Raw genomic sequence first — 22,255 nt, 5'->3', positions numbered from 1 at the left:
CCTATAGGAGTGTCTGTGCTGTTAGGGTGTTACACAGAGATTCTGTTGCAGGGCCTAAGTTATTAGGCATCTTAAATCTCAATTTTAAGGCTTTAGGGCTTCCAGCTGTGACATTCTATATTGCATATTACTATTAAAGGGCTAGTGGTTGGATTGACGCACCAGAACTTGGGCTCTTCTCCACATTTCCATACTGCCTTCCAAAAAGGGACAAAAAAGTTTAATTTCTGACATGATCTCCCTGTATGTACATACTTTTTTTTTTTTAGGTGAGGAGGTTTTCCTGCTTGAAGCACTAAGGGGAGTTTATTTTTGAGACATTAGTGACCAGCTAAACAAGTGAAGTGCTCATGGTGAATTATTAACCATGGAATTATAAAAACGGAAAGAAAATATTATTTATTCTGTTGAAAAGTTTAAGTGTTGAATTGCTTGTTGCTATGGCTACAATGTTCTGTTTGCAGCACTGGCTTTTTCCAGGGCTGTAACCAGTAAAACACAGGGATTTCATGCAAGTGTCCTTCTTAAGTGCAAAATCCCAATTTCTGGGCTGGGAGGGTCATCATTTGCTTCTAATTGCTGAGTCTGCTGACCCGATGGGTGCACTTGTGCGTGTTACGTCATTGCCCCCGCCACCTCCATTGTTCTGGGAAAACAGCATGTTGAAACTGGGGGAGGAGGGGATCCTCTCCCTGTTAGAAAGGTTTTAACCTCTCCCAAAGATTTACCCTTGAACCTTCTGTGACTTGGTATCATACGAACCTTTTAAATTCCTTAATTTGCCTTATACGTTTGTGATCCTTACATCGTTCTAAACTTGTGGATGATTATATGTGTTCTTGTGTTTCTGTGTATGTGTTTTAAAGCTTAATCATTCCTCTTGCTTCTTGTGTGGGACAAGGACTACAGCTCCTTTGCAATTGTTGCCAAATGAGTCAAATGTCGTTGCCAAAAGTTTGTTTTCTCAGCTTTTTGTTTTTACGTTCCCACTTTACTTTTAAAAAACTCTCAAATTTAAATCAAATAGTAAAGTGCAGGCATGCTTCTTCCAACCTCTTTTGAAGAAATATTTTCAAATAACCACATCACAGACTAGGTGGGATCTGTGCACTATTTCAGATGCTGGTCTCAGCTGCTGTAATTTAACATAGTTTTACTGACTTCCTACCAAGCTACTTGGATTTGCAACAACTCAGAATCTGCTCTCTATCTTTTAATCACTCCTATATACCTTGAATAGATACTGCAAGAACTTACTGACACCGTGAATAATCCTATGTATCAGTTTGGCTGCAATGCCTAGATACGTCATAGTTAACTAAAAATATGGGTTGTTCTTTCCTGTGTTTATCTGTTAGGACTTTAACTTTGTTGTGTGTTCAGTTGCTTCTTTTTGTCTCGTTATATCACATTGACATTGCACTGCTAATCTTTAATTGGTTGATTATTTTATTTCTGTAATTCCAATGACTTTTTCCTAAATCATTTAGTTGTTCCATATTGACACCGTCCTGTAATAGTCTCTTGTTTTCTAATCGAAGAAGATTCTCATGTGGGACATTTGTGTTTGTCCATGTGTTTGCTCCCGAGATTATGAAAACGGCAGATGATATTCAGACTTGTGGCACCAAACATCCTCCCGTCTCGCTGTGTTGCTCTAAAGCAGTCTGTGCACAGAGCACATGCTAATTGCTGTGGCACAGCGCGTTACGTTTCTGTGATTCAGGCATGAAGGACAAGTGGTGACTTTTCAGGTTTGTCTTCTCCTGGTTGGAGGTAACGGATTGAGACAGCTGTGCACCGTGCCTCTGCCGCCTGCGTCCCCACAGGCCCACGTCCCTCAGCACTTTGACATCGGTTCCATCACTTGATGTCAAAGAGCACCTAGGATCTTCTTGGCAGAGCAGTTTGGGCTTTTGTCCCAGGAAAGCATGCTTCATTTCTTGCTTTATTATCCAAAAGCTTTGCTGGAGGTTGCTCTTTCATTTTTGTAGGTGTCTGTGGTTTGTGGGAAAGTAGTCATAGGAAGGACTTTTCTAGGCATTTAGCGTTCAGGAGAAACAAATGCTAATTCTCTGAAGAATGTAACTGACTGGAGACCCCACTGACTTACCCACAGAGGAATGTGCACCTTTCTGCTTATTCCCTGAAACAGTCCCTGGGGTGCCAGAACATCAGTGGGAGTCAGTGCTGCTCTCCTGTGCAGGCTGGTGCTGGGGAAGAAGCTCTGCTGCTCAGTTAAATGCACTCCGGGGCTGGTCGGAGCAAAGGGGAGCCGGTTCCAGGCATTACAACAGTGTGCAAAGGACCTTGCACTTGTTCAGGAATGTGGATTAAAAAAAAAAACTTTTTTTGAGTGTGAAGAGGAACAGGAAAAAATCACTAGGCTGTTTTCTCACTCATCAGACTCATTTCCTCCTGCGTTGTTCCTGATCTCTTCATCCTGTCTGTGCTTCTGCAAGTTTTCTGTCCTTTTCCTGCGCTCTAGGTACTGTAATTCCTGCCAACGTGTGTTGTAGGGTTTTATGCTGCTACCCATCACCGTAACTTTGGAGTATCTTCTTCAGAGGGTGAACAATTATAATCAAGTCTGAAATAGATTTAAATAAATCCATGGCTAACCACTGGGGGGAACTGAAAGGGGTTGATGTTCTTTTCTGTTTGTTGCATAGATTTTTTTTTCACTGGAGTGTTTATGAGGCTGTGACAGTCTTCCGTGTGTGACGTGTGTCATGTTGAAAAGGTTTTGCAACATTTCCTAAGAGTGGGCATGCTCACTTGTATTCCGTGGCATTTTGGTCCATCACTGTCAGCCCTTGTTTAGGTGTGTGACACCTGCAGGTATCCTTTGCTTAGTCCCACACAGTCTAATCTGCATTATCCCGGAGGAAGATGGTAGCCTCATATTCCAGTTTCTGAAACTAGGCTCTTTTCCTTAAAGCACTGAAGACACTTGCCAAAGGCTGGAGCAGGAGCTGCTGCTGGTGTTTCTCATTTCTGCAGCTCAAGAGAAGTCCAGCCCCACAAAGGTGTTCAGGAAAGCTCCCCTTAATTTCAGCGAGCACTAGGCACTGACAGCAGAGTTAAATATCTGCTTGCTCTGAGGTACCAGGCATGAGACTTTTTTCTTTTCTCCAGTAAAAATATTAGCAACCAACAAGAGAATAAGAAGAGAAACTGAAAGCAGTTTTTCCAGCACCACCTACCTGTCTTAGAAAGGACATTCAAGATGTTTCACAAAATAGGACAGACAGTTCAAGGACTCCCATGACTAGAAACATGTAGGATTCACACACCATGCCCAGGGAGGTATATCTGTGGGAGATCCTAGGCAGTGTTTGCTTTCAAGAAGGAGCTCGTACTAGTAAAAAGACATACTCTGAATACTAGTAAAAAGACATACTCTGAATAAGGCTGGGTATTTCAGATTCTGGAATGGGGTAGAGGGAGGCTTGCCCTGGACACAGGGCCTCTCTTTAATGAGGGGCTTTATTGTGTGATTCGAGTGGTGTATCTCAGAAAGATCAGTGCTTCCTAATTAAATACAACATGATAAATCGGGACAGTATGCACCACTTCTAGGTTTTGTTTCTTTGCCTTTTGGGTTGAGTACGTTTTCAGTTGGGCAGGATTTAAGCAGTAGTGAAATGTGGGAGTTTGGATGAATAATGTGTTACGCCCATGCTGTGCACACTTGAGTTGTTGGCGATGTGTGTCTGAAAGTGGTCGATCGGTTTTTGTCTTTCTGACAGCCTCTTTCCATTGTAGAAAGGATATGATTAGTGGTGTCCTGTCATTTGACCACCTAGTTAGTTTTATCTGCACCAAGAGGCAAGGGAAAGACCATTAAGATACGACATTTTCCTCTCTGGAACTATTCAGGTTAGCAAAGATGTGCATGCCTGGTAGTGTCTTAAATAAGCGAGGCTGTGAGAAATGACAGGTCATGTTTCACATTAGAAATAGTCCTTATGAGGCTGGTGAACAGCACAAAGTACAGCACCCTCTGGGACTCTAAGGAGGACGTTTTTCTAACTTACTGCCTCCACTCTCAGTCATGTACAAACTAGAACGTTTGCCCGCGCTGTTATTTTTTTCGGCGTCCTTCCTTCTGCACAGCACAGCCCGTGCACGCTCTGACGCTGAAGTTGAGTAATGAAATGGCTGCTTTTTCTGAGCTTGGTTTTTACAGTCTGATTTTTCGTTTTTCATTCTCATTCGAGTCCCTTCCCACATTACCTGGTGGGACGTTTGCGCTCCTCCCCGCTGTGGAGCGTCAGCATTTTGCATGCGGTCTGCTGGGAAGGGGGCTGCCATTTAGCTGCCCCCGAGGCTCCCTGGCAGTAGCTGTGCTGCTAACTCAGAATGAGCTTGGCTAAAAGTACTGGGCGGTGATGTCCAAAACACGATCTGAAGCATGTTCGCTCATATTCTCAATGGCTAGACAGCACTGTTTTGGTGCTGGGGAAATTTCCTTCAGTGGCTGGGGAGGGAACAGTGGAAAAGCAGGACGAGACAGGGGCTAACACATTACCTGACCATCTTCTCAAGCAAATGCCTTACATATAAAACGTTTTGTGGAACGGCATTTCATTTATTGTATATAGCCCCCCTCTTTTCTTTTTTTTTTTAACTAAACTCTTTGATGCTTCATTTTTTTGTATCCAGGCCTAGAGACAGCCCAGAGACACAAGAGAGCTTTTATATTTAAAAATTAATGGGTGGGGGACAACATTATTGATACTCCAGCTTATATGTAAGGCTGCAATTTTATATCATTGTCAAATTTTAAGATACATGTTTATCTGAATAGGAATTTCTGTAAGCTTTCAAAAGCAAGTACGTATCTGGGAAAATCATCACCCCAGATAGGAGCTGTGTGTTTACCTCCTAGCTGTCATACATGTGTGTGTATTCAGCTGTGCATATAAAAAATGTGTTTTAGATTATTGTATTAAAAAGAAAATTACTGATCCAAAGACTTAACTTGGATAAACAAGTACTGTGAGTAGGTATCTTTCTTCCTGTGCAAGTGTCTTTAGTTCAAAATTTAAACTTTATAAAACAAAGCTTTTGCAATTCTCATGAGCTAAAGAAACTCTATTATAAAAGTGTTTTTGAATTCTAAATAAAAATGAAGAAATACGAAAACTCTGTTCTGATTTTAAATTTCCATTGGAGGAGAAAAAAACTGCCTGCAGTGTTTGAAGCCCAAATACTGAATCATTTACTGAGTAGCAATTCAGAAAGCGATATGGGCTGTCAACAAAAATAAAACTAGTTTATGTCTGTTAGTGTTTGTAAAAGTGAGTTCAGTTTTATCCACAAATATGCTGTTCCAATGTTTAAATTTTAATTGATTTTCATTGTCCATGCTGCTAACCTTTGCTAAAAACGCAAAGGAGAGATGAATTTCAGAAATGGAAATATCATGTTATTCTCTTACTTTTATTTTGCTTCTAATAGCTTTGGGTGTCTTTGCCAACAAAAGTAATCTGATTTTGCCTGAACTGTATGGATTAAATGGTCTTTTCACAAGCAGCAAGAAAAACAGAAGGGAGTTTCTTACGTGACCATTCTTTCAAAATAATTTTCTTGCAGAAAATCCTCAGTGGTATTACTAAGCTGGTGGCTGTCAATGGAGCCATGCTGTCAGAGGCACCTTCAGGTTAGGTCATAGAGCAAGAACTCTATGGATATAATAATACATTCCTGTTATTTCTGTATTCCACATTAATTCTCCTGCTAGGTGTCACGTAACCAGTCTGTGGTTTGCCTTTAATTTTTCCATTGCTTGGTGTAAGCAAGCTGTGTCCCTGCATCTGCCGTGTCTTGAGTCTGACTGCAGAGAGATACTGTCCTGGGAAAAAGACAACCCATATGTGGTAGACCCTGTGGTATAGGGAATACTGGTCCAAGCCCTTGAGGACTCTCTAGTTCTCATAGTGAAGGATAAGTGATGATGGCTTCTTGGTTTCTTGGCTTGCTTTGTCTCAATAGCAATATAATAAGGCCTTTGTGGTGCTTACAGATTTTTTTCTCCCCGTTCCAAATGTGCTTTCATTTTAAAGCGTAATAAACTCATATTTCTTAAATGAGCATAGCTAGCTTTTTTGAAATTCTCTTGGTACAAGAAGGAAAAACAGACTACCTTTTTAAATTACCATATCATTTCCCATTAAAAAGAGGGTTTTCCTATCCTAAAATGCACGCTTACAGTCATTTTTCTTTCAAACCTGAAAAAAGTATATGAAGTGTTTAATCATTTACATAAATCTTCTCATTACAAACTCACTGAAAATTGTTTTAAAGACACGCGCAGATTTGACCACTGCACAAGACATAAGAAGGCTTGTTTCCACTAGGATTTCTGCAGAACTGTGATAATTCCTCTTTTCATTGAGCTGCAACAGGGACTTAGCCTAGTCAGAAAGAGTTTCTGAAATGGAAAGGAAACAGACACTTACAAGGAACAAAGCTGACCAGCTATCGTGTGCACATGTTCTTTTGATAATTTTAAAATAGTTTTTTTCAACACTGAAAAAATGTGAAACTCTATTTATAACTGATTATAATTAAATCAGAAGAACATGACAGTACCAGTAGGACTGGGAGAACAGAGCAGGGGTAAAGTCTTTGACATTATATTTATTACATCTCCAGGTGGTACCATCTGCTGTCTGTGGCTCTCAGGTTCTTTCTAATGCAACTATTAAAACACATGCAGGGAAGAACTTGAGTCATTAGTGTTTGGAAAAACATAGGAGGAGTGTACTTTTATTAAACTATTAACATGCTGAACTTCTTTAGTGTCACCATGTAAAAATGCATTCCATTTTAATTACTGTTAGTTGTGGGAAGCAAGATAAGGTATTAAAACCTGCAGGGATGCGATTCTTAATGAGAATGGTCAGCATCTGGCAATTTTTCTTTTTTTTTTACTGCAAAGGAGACTCTGGAAAAGCCAAATTTATTACAAAGCAGTTTTTTTTGATTTAATCTGTTTTTAAAAGAGAAGCTCTTTGAGTTCTTGCATTTAAGATAAAGGTTGTCGTGGAAACATATGAAGTAAATATTGCAGAGTAGTTTTTCATTCATTTTCCTAGGGTCCCAACCTAATCTGAGGCTGACTTGCCGTTCCTTCTAGCCTCTGGCTGCAGCTCTGGAGGGCCACAGGTCTTCTGTAGGGCCGATGTCCTATCTGCCAGCCCTGTGGGAGTTTTTGGATACTCTCAGACACCTGAAGCTTATGTTTAGGCTTCTTAATCTCACCTCAGTTGTTTCCTAAACTTTTCCACTGCAGGAAGGCAACAGATGTAGACTAGACAGTTCTAAAATCTCAGCCCCTCTGAAGGCTGTGGTGAAACTGTGTGTGTCATGCATTTCACAGAACCGGTGGGCTGGAAAGGAAATCAAGAGGTTATCCAGTATCTCTCTCTTCTCTAAACCTGGAGCAACTATAACTGCCATATCTAACCTTAAATACCTCTAATAGTGGGCATTCTGCAATCCCTCCAAACAATGCTTTTCCTCTTTACTGTTTTGCAAATGGACTTTTTTTCCTAATGGATGTTGAATCTTCCCCTCTGCAATTTTAGCCTAGTATTTCTTATCCATGTGACATGGAAAACAAAGCATCTTCATTAGAGTAGCTCTTTTTTTAAGCTGAAAGATTGTACTCGAGCTTCCCAGGGTTCAGTCAGTTTTTTTCTTTTTTCTGCAAATAGTGTTTTCCAGACTTCTGACCATTCTAGTTCCCCGGATCTTTCTAGCTGCCTTCTACCTTTTCTGGAAAGGCAGCATCCAAAACTGGGTGGAGTGCACCCAGCTGAGACCAGGAAGATGGCTTCACCCTGTATTTTATGCACCCTATTGTGATAAGAATCTTTTTTGCAACTATATAGTACCTCATATTTCAGTCTGTGAAGTATTGTAGCCAAGATCTTTTTCTGCTTGACCGCTATGTTTCTTATAGGTGTGGAGCTGATTATTCCTGTGCCTTTCACATGTCCATGTTAAGTAGCTCATGTTGACAAAAACATAGTGATTTAAAATATCTAAGTAATTGGTCTAAATTCAACCAACAAGCAAATATGACGTTGTGTAAAACTATCAGCTCGACTAGACCAAAAAAATGCTCTGCAGTCTGAGTTTGCCAAGCTCTGTGTCCGTTAACATAGCATTTTCCATATTGTTACATGAAACTGGGCATTTCATCCCACGAAATCATTGTGTCTTCTAAGGCTGTCCTCCAGCAGTCTGGGAGGCATTTCCTCCCACTTTCATGTTTCTGGATTATAATAGGCTTATTCTCTTCCAGTGTCCAGGTCATTAGTGAAAATAATGAGTGTTTCTGAAACTAGGATACCCGCAGGGGAACCCCACATAGTGCAGCCTTTGTTTTTAACAGTGAACCTCTGGTATCTCCTCAATTTGGGCTTCACTTTTGCTATCAGAGGACAGCTTGATCACATGGCTAATGTTACTCACTTCCGGAATCTGAACTTCTAGAAGGAAAAGATTGTGGTGTGTCTCTAGAAGATAAATATTATTTGTCCCCTTTTGTGGCCCCAGTTTGCTAGGGTTTGGGATCTTCAACCACTGCCACATCAGTGTAGCTAGTGTGATGCTATTATATAGTATCATTTCATGGACAAAACACGGAACAACATTTTTCTGAAGATAATGGCTGCATTTTCAGTAGGATGGTCACTTTACAGCTTCACTTTGTGAGTGCTTCTGGCACAAAATAATAGCTAATTCTTTCTTGTCTTCTGGATTACAGAGGTCTGAACTCTAGTCTTTCAGAATATAAAATATCGCCTCGGATTTGTTTAAAAGCATTTGAGTTGTTAACGTCATGAGAAAATGAAGAGAGAGGCTGCCAAAAAGCTTCTCTTTAAAAACACTTTTCAGCCAGTCTTTGAAATGTTGATTTAATCATGTGAAGATTTACAGGACTTGAGGGAGAGGTGGAATTAAACAAGCCTCACTTAGGAGATTTTTCCTGGTGGTAAATTCAGGGATGGACAAAGATCAGACAGCAGGGTCTGTACACAGGGTATGATTCTTCTGCTCTTTAGCCACCTAAACATCTGACATCGGGGGCTGAGCTGCTCTTCTTGGGTTCTTGTCAAAGGGGAGAAACAGCCATCCAGCATAAATCAAATACTTAGTCTTTGGATGTGCTTTTTCTTCCTACTGGAAAGAACAACCTCAGGTACTGTCTCAGATTTAGGCCTTTTGCTCACAGATATCCCAGTTCAGGCTGCTCACAGCACGCCAGTGGTGCTCTCACCACTGACCTAGGTGTGCCACGGAACTGCCAAAAGAGCAATTTTATGTAGGCTGCTGGGAAGCATCTTGCTGCTGATCTGAGGTTAGTTAACAAGGTGGCCATTTGGGAATGTTTCAAAGGGGAAGGATTTCACCTTGACTACTTTACTGAACAAGACCTCCAGCAATGAGAATAAATACTAGAGCTTGCTGGGGCTCATTCAGCATTTAATTCTGAGTTAAATGAAACTCAGCTTTCCAATGGGGTTGGCTAGCTCAGAGGAGGAACTTGCTTGTGTACAACAGCAGCAGAGTAGGCTTGATGATGTGAGGGGCCCATTTCAGATAGTACTATGTTTTCTACATATGCAAAGTAGTCATCATAGAATGCTTGAAAGTTAGTGAATATGAGAATTAGAAAGTATTTTCCTGTAGTAAAAGTAGCAAATTCCGTTTTAGTATTCAAATAACAGTATTTTAATAGCCTCTGCATTTGGCATTAATATTTTTACTGTACTAATGTGAGCACTTGAGGTCCAATATGAAAATCATACTTAACCTAAAAAGCTTGAAGCTGATTATTCTGAGAATTCTTCTGTTTCCTTCCTCCCTACCCTGCGGTTTGAATATACCCTGCAGTTTGTTTTCAACTTTTTATTAAGAAAATAAATTTTATTTTCAAGAGTTTATAATTTTTTTTTTAATCAAGCTAACGACGTACACAGACTTCTATGGCACAAAAGTTATATTTTTAACTTTAATATGATAGGTTTAGGGACAACAGGAGTAGCTACTTTGCATCTTTTCAGAGGAAAGAAAAGAGTACTTTTGTTTCCTTATTTCTGAATGTGTAAAGAGCCTAGGAAAATTCCCATTTAAGTTGTAGGCTTTAAAGGCCAAGACTAAATATTTTCATTTTTTGCCACTGAGGATTAGACTTACCTTCTCCAGACTGTATCTGGTCTTGATATTTACTGTCATATTTCCTAAGGTAACCTCAAAAGTTGCATGTGATTCTTACAGGGATTAGGAATACTTATTCACGAACTTGGTCAATTTAATTCAACCGTAAATTTTTATACCAATGCACTGAAAATTTAAATCTCTAAATTTTGACGATGATTTAGGAAATGATAAGCCTGAGGAATGAAATTAAAAATAAAAAGCAGCAAAATACACTTTAGAACTCAGTGCATTATGGATAAATAAATCGGTAGTTGCAAAATTCTCTGCTCACTTTACGTTTTAAAATTCTGTAGTCTGATTCACAATTTCTGCCTGCACACATTAAACGTTATAGTGACCATCATGAATCTTATATTATACACAGGCTCTCCTTGCTTCTTGACAGACTCTGAAGTAGTAAGTCCAGAAACTCGATTCCATGACCATTTTACACAATCTGTAAAATACATGAAAAATAGCTTGAAAAGGGATGTGTGTTGTTAGTTCTTACTGGGAATAGTTGTTAAAAGGAAGGCTGAAATTTTAGGTTCAGTTAATTTTTGAACTATCGGTAGAAGGTGGAAGAATGTTTCAGAGTTTTCATAAAATGAAAAAATGATTGCCTTGGAGACTCACAACTTGGGAATGGCTTTTACAGTTAATGAAACTCAAAAATGTCAGCCACCTTTTTCTTGCTCTCTTCCATCCCAGAAGGCCAATTTTCTGAGCTTGTACATGTTGTGGCTAAACAAGATTATGGGATTTATATCAAGAATACAAAAGTCACTTGAAGTAAAACTTAGGCTCTTCAATCACTTTTGGAAACAGCACTTGGGTTCCTGATGTGTTTTGTTATTCTTGAACTTTTAGGAGTGGGAGGCCCAGTCCACAGTTAGATGGCCATGAGCAACCAGCACTATCCCTTAGAGCTAGGTGGTGCATTACTCTTTGGATTTTTATTCAGAGAAAAGCAGGAATGCTGGCGTGAGATTTTATATTTCTCTTGGATTTGGCACTTCCGCCTCTAATGCTGGAAGACTGCACTGTGTGCAGTGCTGAGGATCGCTGCTCCCCCAGGGTGCTCGGGAACAGGAGGTTGGTAAGACTAGCCGAAAGAATGATGAAAGTGCAACCCCCAAGACTGCAGAGGCTTAATTTACCTGTATAAAAAGAAAGGAAACAGTTGCTTTCTACAGGCTATCGTCTGTAGAGCTTGTTGGGAAAACATCAGGGTAGCTGGGGAAGAGATAGATAGTAAAATCCAGTGAGTTGAGGTGGAAGCAGAAGACCAAAGACTTAGAAGTAAGACACACATCTATAGTAGCAAGGACTAGCTGTGGAATAAGTTACCTTGAGTAGTGATTAGTTTTTCAAAAGACAGTCCCTTCCGCCTTAATGTGCCTTGTGCCACAACTGAGAATGCTCATGTTTTCCTCAGGCAGAACAACTGTTTTAAGAACGTTTTGTCTTGAAGTGACACATTCCTCTTACCAAGAAACCTATATCATAAATGCATATATATTCATGTTGTAGTTAGTTTTGTTTCACAAAATTATACAATTTAGCATGCTGTGTAGATCAGTCAACTGGATGTATTTTATGTCGGGGACTCATAATGATAGATTATGCCAGTTAACAGAATGATTTCCTCAGCCGAAGGTATCCTCCAAGGAGGAGAATCTGACATAACCTGATGATTATGTCATTAACGCTGTAATACTTCTGTCCATAATTATCTGAAGAGACTGTTAATTTCTGCTAAATAAAACCTCCACATAGTGTCTCGTTAACTCATGTCTTTTAAAGCATTGGCAGAGGCCTTTGGTGAAACTCTTTCTTCAGATGGCTTAATCATTTGTGCCATACTGAAATGGAGCAGCAATTTTAGAAGACTAAGTCAGAACCCTGTTTTTTTATTTTATCCTTGTATGTTTTGCGTTTCTTCAGTTTGCTTTTGCTAATCTTTAGCTGTTACCATAGCTAGCTCTGTAATAAATGATCAAAAGTGTATAGCCAGATCCTCATCTCTGTTCCTTCTGGCTTTTACTAACGTCTGTCTCCTCCTTTCAAGGCAGCCTGGACCCAAAATGGTTGTAATAGTTCCAGACTGGACAGGGGAGGTTGTTGTCTGCACGCAACATGTGTGATTGTGGATTTCTGGTTCTGAAATCCTCCCACTCTCATGCACGTGCCTGCTGATCCCATAGATGTTGCTGATGTTACCATTGCAAGGAGGTGTTTAAAAACACTCAGATTAAGCTGATCATCTACTTACTCTATTTCATAGTTCACAGAGCAGTATTTTGGAGCCCCACTATGCAAATTGCAGTCACCCCCATTTTTTTCATCACCAGTTGTCGTGCTGGTTATAGTGTGCCCATCGCACCATACTGTACCCAGAAAAAGAATTATCACCCATTCCTACCTTCTGGTGTACTTTTTCATAAGAAATTTAACTTGAGAGAAGCCTTATTTGTCGACAGAACAATTTAATAAATTTATTGTATAATACACACTGAACTTCATTACCTCTGTGATCACAGTAAAATCCTTAAATTAATAGAGCAGATACAAGCAAGGACACTGTAATAGGTCATATGATCTCCTTGTGTTTCTAAATCTTGTTTTCTGTGCTTATTTTATGTTAGGTATGAAAGATATGGTATAAGTCAAAGATCAATTTGTAGTTTAATTGCCTGTTTTTACACCAAGATAATTCTTCTACACCTTTTCACCTATATTTCTGAAATAAAAACGTTTAGGAAGATGAACAAAAATTCAAGTTATTGCAAATTACAAAAGCAGCATCAGTGACAAGTATTTGGAATATCCACTTGTACTGGTATCAAGTCTTGGTGTTATACAAGAAAATCAGTAAGCTTATTGCCAGCATATAGATAGTGTCCATAAGAGAGAGGTTTGCTTTGCTCTGAGAAGGCAAGTCCTTGCAGAATTAAAAAGTCGCTAAGCTTGTTGTTTTTACAATTTAGTCTTGCAGTCTAACTTTTCCATTCTGCAGAGCAGATGGGGGCTTAGTAAAAATTGTCCAATGTTGATTTGTGTAGTTCTGGACCAGATGTCAGACTCTGAGCTAGTAGCATTTAAAACACAAACTGCAAGCACAAGTGCTTGCGCTGAAGAGCAGTTGTAAATTTGTAAGCCCCACCTTCCAGCTACCCCAGTAGGTTGCCTTGAACAGTGGCTAAAAACATGCTCCTAGGGAAGAGGTAAAACAGTTTTGTTTGTAGCCCTTGATGGAGCCTTCTTCCACCAATTAGTTTTCTCACTTTTGAACTCAGGGGTTCTTTTAGCCACATCGTGTGGCAACAAGGAGTTGCATGGTGTAACTACAGGCTGGAGAGAGAGGCATCTCTTTTGGTTAGTTTTGAACCTAGCACTGTAACGTCAGATGTTGCCTGTTATCAGAAGAAGCAGTGATCACCCTTTCTGTTTACTTTGTGAATGTGTGTGCTCATAATTTTTGTAGGCCTCTGTTATCTCTCCCTCAATTATAGTGACCAAGTCTGAGGCATGAACGTACTCATACCTTCTAGAAAAAGCCTTTTTTACCACTAATAATCCTTGTTGCTCTGTCATTTACTTGTGCTATTACTCCTTTTTGAGATGAGGAGGCCAGATTGGCATGCAGTCTTCAAGATGTGACACACCGGGGATTTATACAGTGGCATTTTAGTGTTTTTCTGCTTTGTTCTCTACTCCTTTCCTTATTTTCTCAGAAGTAAAAGCCAAACCCGTAAGTATTTTCAAGTCCTCTGTTTTTCCAGAAGCTGATTTCAAACTTTTAAACAAATATTCTGTAATTATCATTTTGTTCTTCAGGAAAAGAACCAACAGGAACCATTTGGTGCCTGATAGTTCTACCTTAAAGGGGGGGGGGGGGGGGAAGGATGTAGTTTTGACATAGGTAATACATGAAAAGAGAAGTGTAATGCTTGTTCGCATGAAAGGAGAAGGAAACTAAAAAGGCAAAATATTAGAAGAAAAGAAATATAAAGAAATATAAAGAAAAGAAATATAAAGAAATTAATGGAGGACAGCTGACTGAGCGGCTTGAGCAGTTGCTCGGTGAGAAGGGAGGATGCTGTGGTGGGATGAGAACAGAATTCAGCTGGATGATATTCAGTGTTCTTCAGGATGTATAGGCAATTTTTCCTTTGTTTAGTGATGACACTGAGCACTGAGATGAAACATACTTAAGCAAACTTAAGTGGGTATAAGTAGCTAGTTACTGGGAATATTTCCATTATAGAAAGCCAGACAGATTTGTTCTAGAATTTACCCATGCGATGAGTGACAGAGCACACAACTAATCAGACAGAAGGTGCTTGGACAGCATTAACTCGTCAGCACAACCTTTCTTGGACTCGCCAGCCATTGAGGGCAGGCCACTGTCACCTGGCAGTTTCCAAGGGCATCTTTTTTCTACAGCTGTCCCTCCCCTCAGCAGCAGAGAGAACCACCACGGTGTTTCCATTCTTGCACGCGGCCTTCAGAGAACAGAATCACCTCATATCCCTCCGCCACAGGTTACGGTGAAAATAAGAGGCTTCCCTTTGGAGCCTGTGGAGGTTTCCTTTAATCCATATTCTCCATATGGCAGTCCCTGCAGGACCAAGGGCTGTGCACCAGCTGGCTCAGGGCACCCGTACTGCTTGCTCACCTGGAGACTGCAGAGGGAGGGGGTAAGCCCTCCTTAGTGCTTAATACCTCTACTTAGTTCAAGGGGGTTTTTAATACTAATTATGTGTGAAGTAGATCCCCTGCTTTGCAGCAGATTGCTATGGCAACACTGGGGCAGGGTGGCAGCTGACGAGCCGCAGGCGCGCTCGCTGCTGAATCGAGCTGCCGCGCTAGACTCCAGCCGGCGAGCCTCGGCGGGGAGCTGCGTCACGTCATCCCTCCTTCCCGCTCCTCTTCCTCGCCGACTCCTCTGTCACCAAGGAGATCGACTCAGCCCACGCAGCCAAGGTCTGACACCAGCCATACCCCAGCCTACCTGGCAGCTTTCAGAGCCGCATGAGTCCTTTGCAGAAGGGCTCCCCTCTCTTTAATCGTTTTTTTCTTTTTCCATATATGATTAACTTTGAGAAAGCAAATGATTTTTTTCCCTGCTTGTGATCTAAAACCCCAGATGAGGTGACAGGACCTAAGAACTACAATCATACAGTTACTTAAGGCATAATTTTTAAACCAATATGGAAAGCAGCCTAATACCTTGGAGACTTTTAATTCTTAGATTCTGTAGTAGTAGCCAGGAACTTTTAAATTCCAATTTTCTGTCTTCTATTTTGAGAGATTTTTGGGTGCTGGTAGGTAGTGCTTTCTGTCTGAAGCTTAAGGTTTTCACAGTAGAAATGGTGAAAAGCAAATATTCTCATTAACTCTAAACATTCCTGTTTCAGAGGTGTTCTTTTATTCTATCAGAGTTTGTACTTTGGTCTCATATCCTCCTCAAGACTGACCTGACCACTGCTATTGGCTATCCTAGGATGGCACTTAGGATTTCTCATTTCCTGTTGAAAGCCTTGAAGGTCCTATTTTTGTTTTCCTGAGAAATAAGAGCATTTTTGACATCTCAGAAGGTTTTGAGAAATGCCCATCTCTCACCGCAACTTGGGGCAGGTGGAAGAAGCTGAGCTGCCACGGGAACAGGTTGCTCAGCCTGAATCTGGAGGTGGATGTGGCCACCCTGGTGTGCCCTCGGAGCCATTTCCTTGCTGTCACACAGCTCCTGCACCCCAGGGGGGCAGCGGGTCTCCTCAGTGCTCAAGAGTATTTCCATTACCTCCTCCTGACCAGGCAGAAGCAGGACTCTGTGCCCTCTCTTGCTGCGAGAGGATCAGACCTTTTTGGCAGACCATGCATGAGAGCCAGTGCCCAAATTGGGTATTACTTCTATAACATGTTAAACATAGGATTATTTCTTCTGTAAAATAATACGATCATATGAAAATACTCAAAACTATACCTCATCAAACAGAGTGTGTGTGTCAGAAATGTTTCTGTATTTAAGAAATGCTTGGAGGGTTGGAACTAGGGAGCAAGAGAATGTGAAGCAAGGAATTTGGGCGCTGATGTCCTTGTACCTTTGCCTTAAGCTCCTTGAGGGAAAAATCCTCATAGGAATTGGTGGAAGTGTAGGAATAACCCCTCCCATTCATCTCCAGCACATCAACAATTTGATGAGGATGTTCATTTTAAAAATGTCGAGCATTACATCCCCTTCAAGAGGGTTTTTGATGGGTGCCTGGATTTCCAAGGGAGGCAACAGGGCGAAGGGCTCCAACTTTGGAGCATGAGGCTCTGCAGGGTGGCATCGCATGGCTAGGGAATACTGTAATGTCACCTCCAGGGTTCATCTGGGCTTCATGACTGGTCTGCCTGGCATTTTTCACCTTCCACCACCCCGACTTCCCATGAAGTGCTGCTGCCTTGTGATTTTTGGAATGACTACTTAACCAGGAGCGTAGACATGTAAGGCAATAAGACAAACAGCTTCTTCGATTAGTTTGCTGTTTTTTCCCTCCTAGATTGCATATAGGAATAGTATCTTAGCACACTTGAAGAGATGCTATCCAGTTGAAGAAATTATGTCGACTCTAACGCATTCAGAGATTTGAAACAATTTAAAATTTATTGTTTGTTGCTATCTTTAAACCTGAAATACACTGGGGAACTTCTGACATTTTCAGCACTTGACTGCTGTAAAAGGAGCCTTTAACCTAATAAAATCCCTATTCAATTTTGATTTTCTCTAATTATGCTGGTGAGTGCATTGTTTGACAGACAATAGGCTTAGAATATATTTTTAAAAACCCTAACAAATTTGGAATACCTCTGAAAGCAGCTACTGCACGTTAAAAATCTATGAGCACTTGCAACCAAAAAGTGTAGCAATGCTTGGCTTGCCAGAAGGATACCTTATATAAAACCCTTCTGTGTAAGGTTTTTATGTAGAGATAATTATGCTCATAAAAAAGAAACATAAAATTCACCAGATGAAAATATATCCTTTCAGTATCTACCAGGTGTGCAACATTTTATCTTTAATTCTTCATTTTATATTCCCAAGTACATAATGAATTCACTGCAGCAAAACAAGCAGCCAACTGCTGTATCAGTCTGATGGGCTTTCAGGACACTGTAGACACCTCAGAAAGCAGCTGAATCATTGCTTTAAAACAGGAAAAGAGATTTCTGCCTTATCTTTGCAGAAAGCAAATTAATACAAGGTTTCTAGAAGCACTTTGGTTTCTAGAAGCACTTTCTTTTTATGCTAATTTTGTGCAGTGTGTTTCAGTATGATGGTCTGCTGGGGGAGGGATTTCAGAGCTGGTAACATTTGTGTTGCTAAATATGGTCCTACTACAGCCTGGAAGAAACCTGACTAAATCAAAAATAGAGTTGGAGGAAAATCATATGACTTGCCTGGAAGCAGTCAGGCAAGTTGGATTAACCGATCGAACACATGCTAATACATCAGGAGAAATAACTGGATACATATGTTATATGTAGCACAACCGACCAAGGGGAGCTGACAAAATTTCACTTAATGGTCTTGCCAGAAGAGTGATAAAGTAGTCCATATTTTGTGTATGTGCTTCTCCAGTAAGCTCCAAATCTTATTAAAAACTTGCAGTATTAGCCTAATAATAATAATAATGATAATGATAATAATAATGATAATAATAATAATAATAATAATCTGCATACTCCACTTTCCCTAACTCGGAACATTTCCAGAGTTCTCATTAACATTTTAGCAAAAGCTGCTCAAGAGCCTCAGCAAAACATAGCCACAAAAAGCAAGATGACACTTCTTGCTCAGTCTGCTTGTTTGACCTTAACCACACAGTGTTGATGTGTAATAAGTTAAAACGTATATGATCTGCCTCTATTATTGAGCCCTTCTGCAAAGAGATGCTAGGCCAGGATGTAAAGTTGCTGCAACTGTCACCAGCTCTGGCAGGGGCAGCATTTCAATCCTCTGTCCTTGGATGCAAATATGGATGCAAATGGGGAGGTTCCTGTCTGCCCGTGCGTTATTTAGTCGTGCAAGTGATTTTGTATGTCGCTATTTTTGTTGTCAATATGGAAAGCACCATCAAAAAGAGCAATTAACGTTACCTGATGTTGGTGCATTGAAGGGTTCTATAGTTTGTGATTCATGATCAGAAAATACAGACGTATCATCTCTTTGAGCCACTCACAGTATAAGCTATGCAGGATGCTGGGTAAATTAAACTGAGCTTTATATGCTGTTGCAGTCATAACCTGAATAAGACCTGACTAAGACTTAAGAACTGGATTGAAAGGAACCTTACCTTTAGATATATGCCTTAAGGTTTTACTGTAGCATCAAGTTCTCTTGGGTGAAGCCCATCCAACAGAAATACGTAATTTAGTTTCACTATGGTCCAGCAATTAGAGTGCCAATATACAGAAATTTTAGTAATATTCTCAGAATTCGTAGATTACCCAATGGGACACTAAAGTCCTCATTACATCTTGCACCCTCTGAATGTATGTAAAATTAAGAAAGTTAGCCAACTTCTTTTCCTGACCATAGTTATCCAACTGTATGGCTTTTCTCCCCTCCAAAAGAATGGAGCTTGTGCTTTTCATGTTATACCAATAACAGTGAATATTTTTCAGATTTTATACAATCTCATTGTTTATGTCTCAAATTAGAGGGCCTCGTGTCTGGGAGCAGCTATTTGTGTTAGTTTACAATGGTTACAAAACAAAGATAACCACTGATTTCTGGCAGAGCCACAACTCAAAGCTGCCCAGCCTTGGAGTTGTGGACCATCACTCCAGTAAGACCCCATTAAGAAATTAGAGAGAGTTGTGCAGATATTAGAGAGAGACCTGTGCAGCAGAAAAATAAGTAACCATGAGATAGATGTAACATGGAGGGACCTAATATAAGCAGAAATAGTGACATGCTAAGTTAAAAAAAATATAGCACCAAAAAGGAGAACTAAAAATGGGGTTGTTAAGGGTGGACAGTACTCCTTCATTAGATGCTTTCCTTACTGATAGCATCCTTATTTGCCCCAGAGAGCTGGGAGTTAATCACGTGGTAAAACCTCCATGAACAGACAGCAGCTAATATAGGGGCTCTAGTGGCATTGTGAGAAAGTGTCGTATCCTTTAGAGGGACAGTGCTGGTAAAGCAAATGCATGTTCTTTATGGCCTTGTCCCTGCCTTGCCTGCAGTAGGTATTCCTTCCGCAGAAGGTAGTGAAGAAGGAAGGGTGAGCAATGATTATAAAGGTCTGTGTCCACAAGCTTCCCAAGCCTATGAATACAGATGTGTATAGAGATGTGTATATGGTCGTGTATAGAGATGGGGGCTTTCACTGGGCACGAGGAATTCTTTGAATGGGGTTCAGTGCCTGCGGCGGCGCTGGTGGGATGTCCGTGCTAGTGCCCCAGGGCCAGGGCGGTGTGAGGTCCTGCAGCTGCAAGGCCAAGCGAGTCAGTCTGGAGAGAAGCGTAATGAGCTTACAAGGCTTACAGGTCTTTCCTGCACAAAAGGTGAATTGCATATGAAATAAAAGTACTGTGCACAGTTTAAGGCAGGATCATAAAGAGAATATTACTATTGTATGTATTATTGAGTGTGGTTGCGTTATGGTGATGGAGTATATAAGACAACCCTAACTTTTGAGTTTTCAGCTCTCAGAGTGCTTTTTATTGTAACTCTAGTGGGTTTGTGCTTGTTTGTTTTTTAGTTTAGTTCTTTAGTATTGAGTAGATAGCGGGTTATTTAGCAGGAATTGCAGTATATGACGTGCCTATTGGGAAAACCAGGCTGCGTTTGCGCATTCAGAAATTCTGTGGCAAGTGGGAGGAAAAATCCCTGAAGGTTAGGACTCTGTAAAATCCCTGTGCTTCTTTCTTCTCAAAGGCTGAGTGTGGCACTTTCACAGGAACAGATAGTGGGGATTATGTATGTTCTGACATAATCACCTGTTCTCCCTGTTCCCCAAGTCCTGTTTGTTCATTGTGATTTCTCATATAATATTTGTGCTCTTGGTGTTCTTTTGTTGTTACTTCTAGCTCAGTGAGGACACAGGGGACACTAAAGCACACACTGTAACGTTGGAAAAACTAGAACGTGCTGCTTACAGTTTATTCCTATATTTATCTGTGTTTGATTTAGTTCCCTTTTACTGCAGTAACCAGAGTCTCCAGAGGAATACTCGGTAACTGCTGTTACTGCTTCCTCATCTTAATTGGCGTCTTACAGAATAACGTGCAGATAGGCTGCTTTGGAACATAGTGTCAGGAGGCTGCACTGGGTATGTCATTGAAACCCTTTCTTCAGGCACACTCATTGCCGGGCACCATAGCAGCTCCTTTTCATCTCTGCACGGCATCTGTGTGACCTGAACAATCCTGAAGCTTACAGTCACTTTCCACTACTGAGGAATGAATAGTTTAAAACTTTGCCAATATTTCTCCAGAGGAGTCTATGTCAAATAGCATTCGGTCACTTCCCCAGTGAGCAGGAGGATTTAGCTACCACTGGATTTACAGCCGAAGCAGCCAGGTAGCAGTTCGTGGTATATGGGGAAGGGTTTTTTCCCCAGTGTCTGTATTGACTCCTTGTTCAGAGCCTGATTACTCAAGCGTAGCATTTACTTATAGGGGAATATATAGAACTAGACATGCTACATTATTAGAATAGATAATAGGTGGGAGCTTCTGGTCAACATTTTTTTTCTTATGAATAGATAGACAGATGTAGTAAAATGTACACAAAGTAGGATACAAATGAGAGACAAAACAGAAATTCAAAATACAATTACAGTTTTACTGATTGCCACTATAGATGGTAAGCCAGAAATTTCCTTTTCTCCAATTTCATTATTTACTCCAAAAGTAAGCCTGTTAACCTGCTATGATTCTACCTACCCCTTCAATGAAAAGCAAATTTACCAGAAAGTTACCATTTAATAATTAGGCATGTTGTAATCTGTTTAGACAAAGTATATAATGCAGACATGCATAAGAAAGCCTGCTCTCAGGGGGCAGCAGTAAAATGTTATGCATTTTATTAGAATCCACATCAATGTGAACACCCTAACTCAATTTGCCTCTCATTAGTGACTGCTGACATGCCTTCGTTATTTGTATATAGTTCTCAAAGACAAAAAGAACTAGGCAGTTGTTTCATCTTCCATGCCCCTCTCCATACTATATAGGACTTTGAGTGTGACAGTCATTTTAAAACCTTACTGACTGTGACTCATAACATTTCTCTCAGATGGGAACTTTCTCCTCTCCTTTTGCTTTAATTTTTGTTGTTGTTTTTTGGGACACGGTGGCATGTCCTCCCCAACTACAGGAAAGGCCAGTAGAGCATCCCTCTGCTCTCATTTGGTGAGTTGGTCCCAGCCCTGATGCTCTCTCTCTCACCACCACTTTTGATGGGATAAGTACCTCCTGCTGCTACAGACTTGCACGGACATAAGATACCAACATACCATCTTATGTTGACTGCATTTGCTGTAGAAATAGTTGGAGATTTATAGCAGGCAGTTTTGTTTCTGTAACTTCTCTGGGGAAGTCATTTGCTGTAAAGCTCTTATAATGCAAACATAGTTTTGTTGATAAATGCATTAAGTTCACTTCATTATTTTCATAGGGTTACATTCATTTTTGTATGTGAATGACGGTTTATTTTTCAAAATGTTTGCAAGTCTCATGATTTTCATAAATTGTAGTGTTGATGATTTTCGTAAATTGTAGTGTTGATAAGTACCCATCCAAAAGTATGTTACTCGTTCTTTGTTATTTGTATTTGTTCTCCTTTAAAAACAAACAAATATACCCTAACCTGGAAAGAGACCCATACACTGGAAATTGTTTACATAAATTACTTTGCTAATTCTAGTGATTTACAGAAAGAAAAATGTTGTTTTATGATCATAACCAAATACAGTTTTATTACTGAGAAGCAGAATTTCTCAGTTCTTATTGTGCACTTATCCTGATAGGA

The 22,255-nt window shown here is 40.3% G+C and overlaps 1 protein-coding gene across 7 annotated transcripts in view; it reads left to right on the top strand.

Moving 5' to 3' along the window:
• Window positions 1–22,255, top strand: part of CNKSR2 (connector enhancer of kinase suppressor of Ras 2) — a 225,655-nt gene that overhangs the window by 183,805 nt on the left and 19,595 nt on the right. For 2 of the 7 annotated variants that reach the window (XM_068918145.1, XM_068918136.1), the window contains exon 21: window positions 5,602–5,668. The exons of the other annotated variants lie outside the window; for them this stretch is intronic. In XM_068918145.1, coding sequence (XP_068774246.1) covers window positions 5,602–5,624 — 23 coding nt within the window. In that variant the 3' untranslated portion in view covers window positions 5,625–5,668. The remainder of the gene's footprint in view (window positions 1–5,601; window positions 5,669–22,255) is intronic. 7 annotated transcript variants of the gene reach the window in all.

Source organism: Struthio camelus, chromosome 1 (assembly GCF_040807025.1).
Source record: "Struthio camelus isolate bStrCam1 chromosome 1, bStrCam1.hap1, whole genome shotgun sequence".
NCBI classification, from domain to species: domain Eukaryota; kingdom Metazoa; phylum Chordata; class Aves; order Struthioniformes; family Struthionidae; genus Struthio; species Struthio camelus.
The sequence above is the reverse complement of the archived record's forward strand: the minus strand, read 5'-3'. Positions and strand labels throughout refer to the sequence as shown.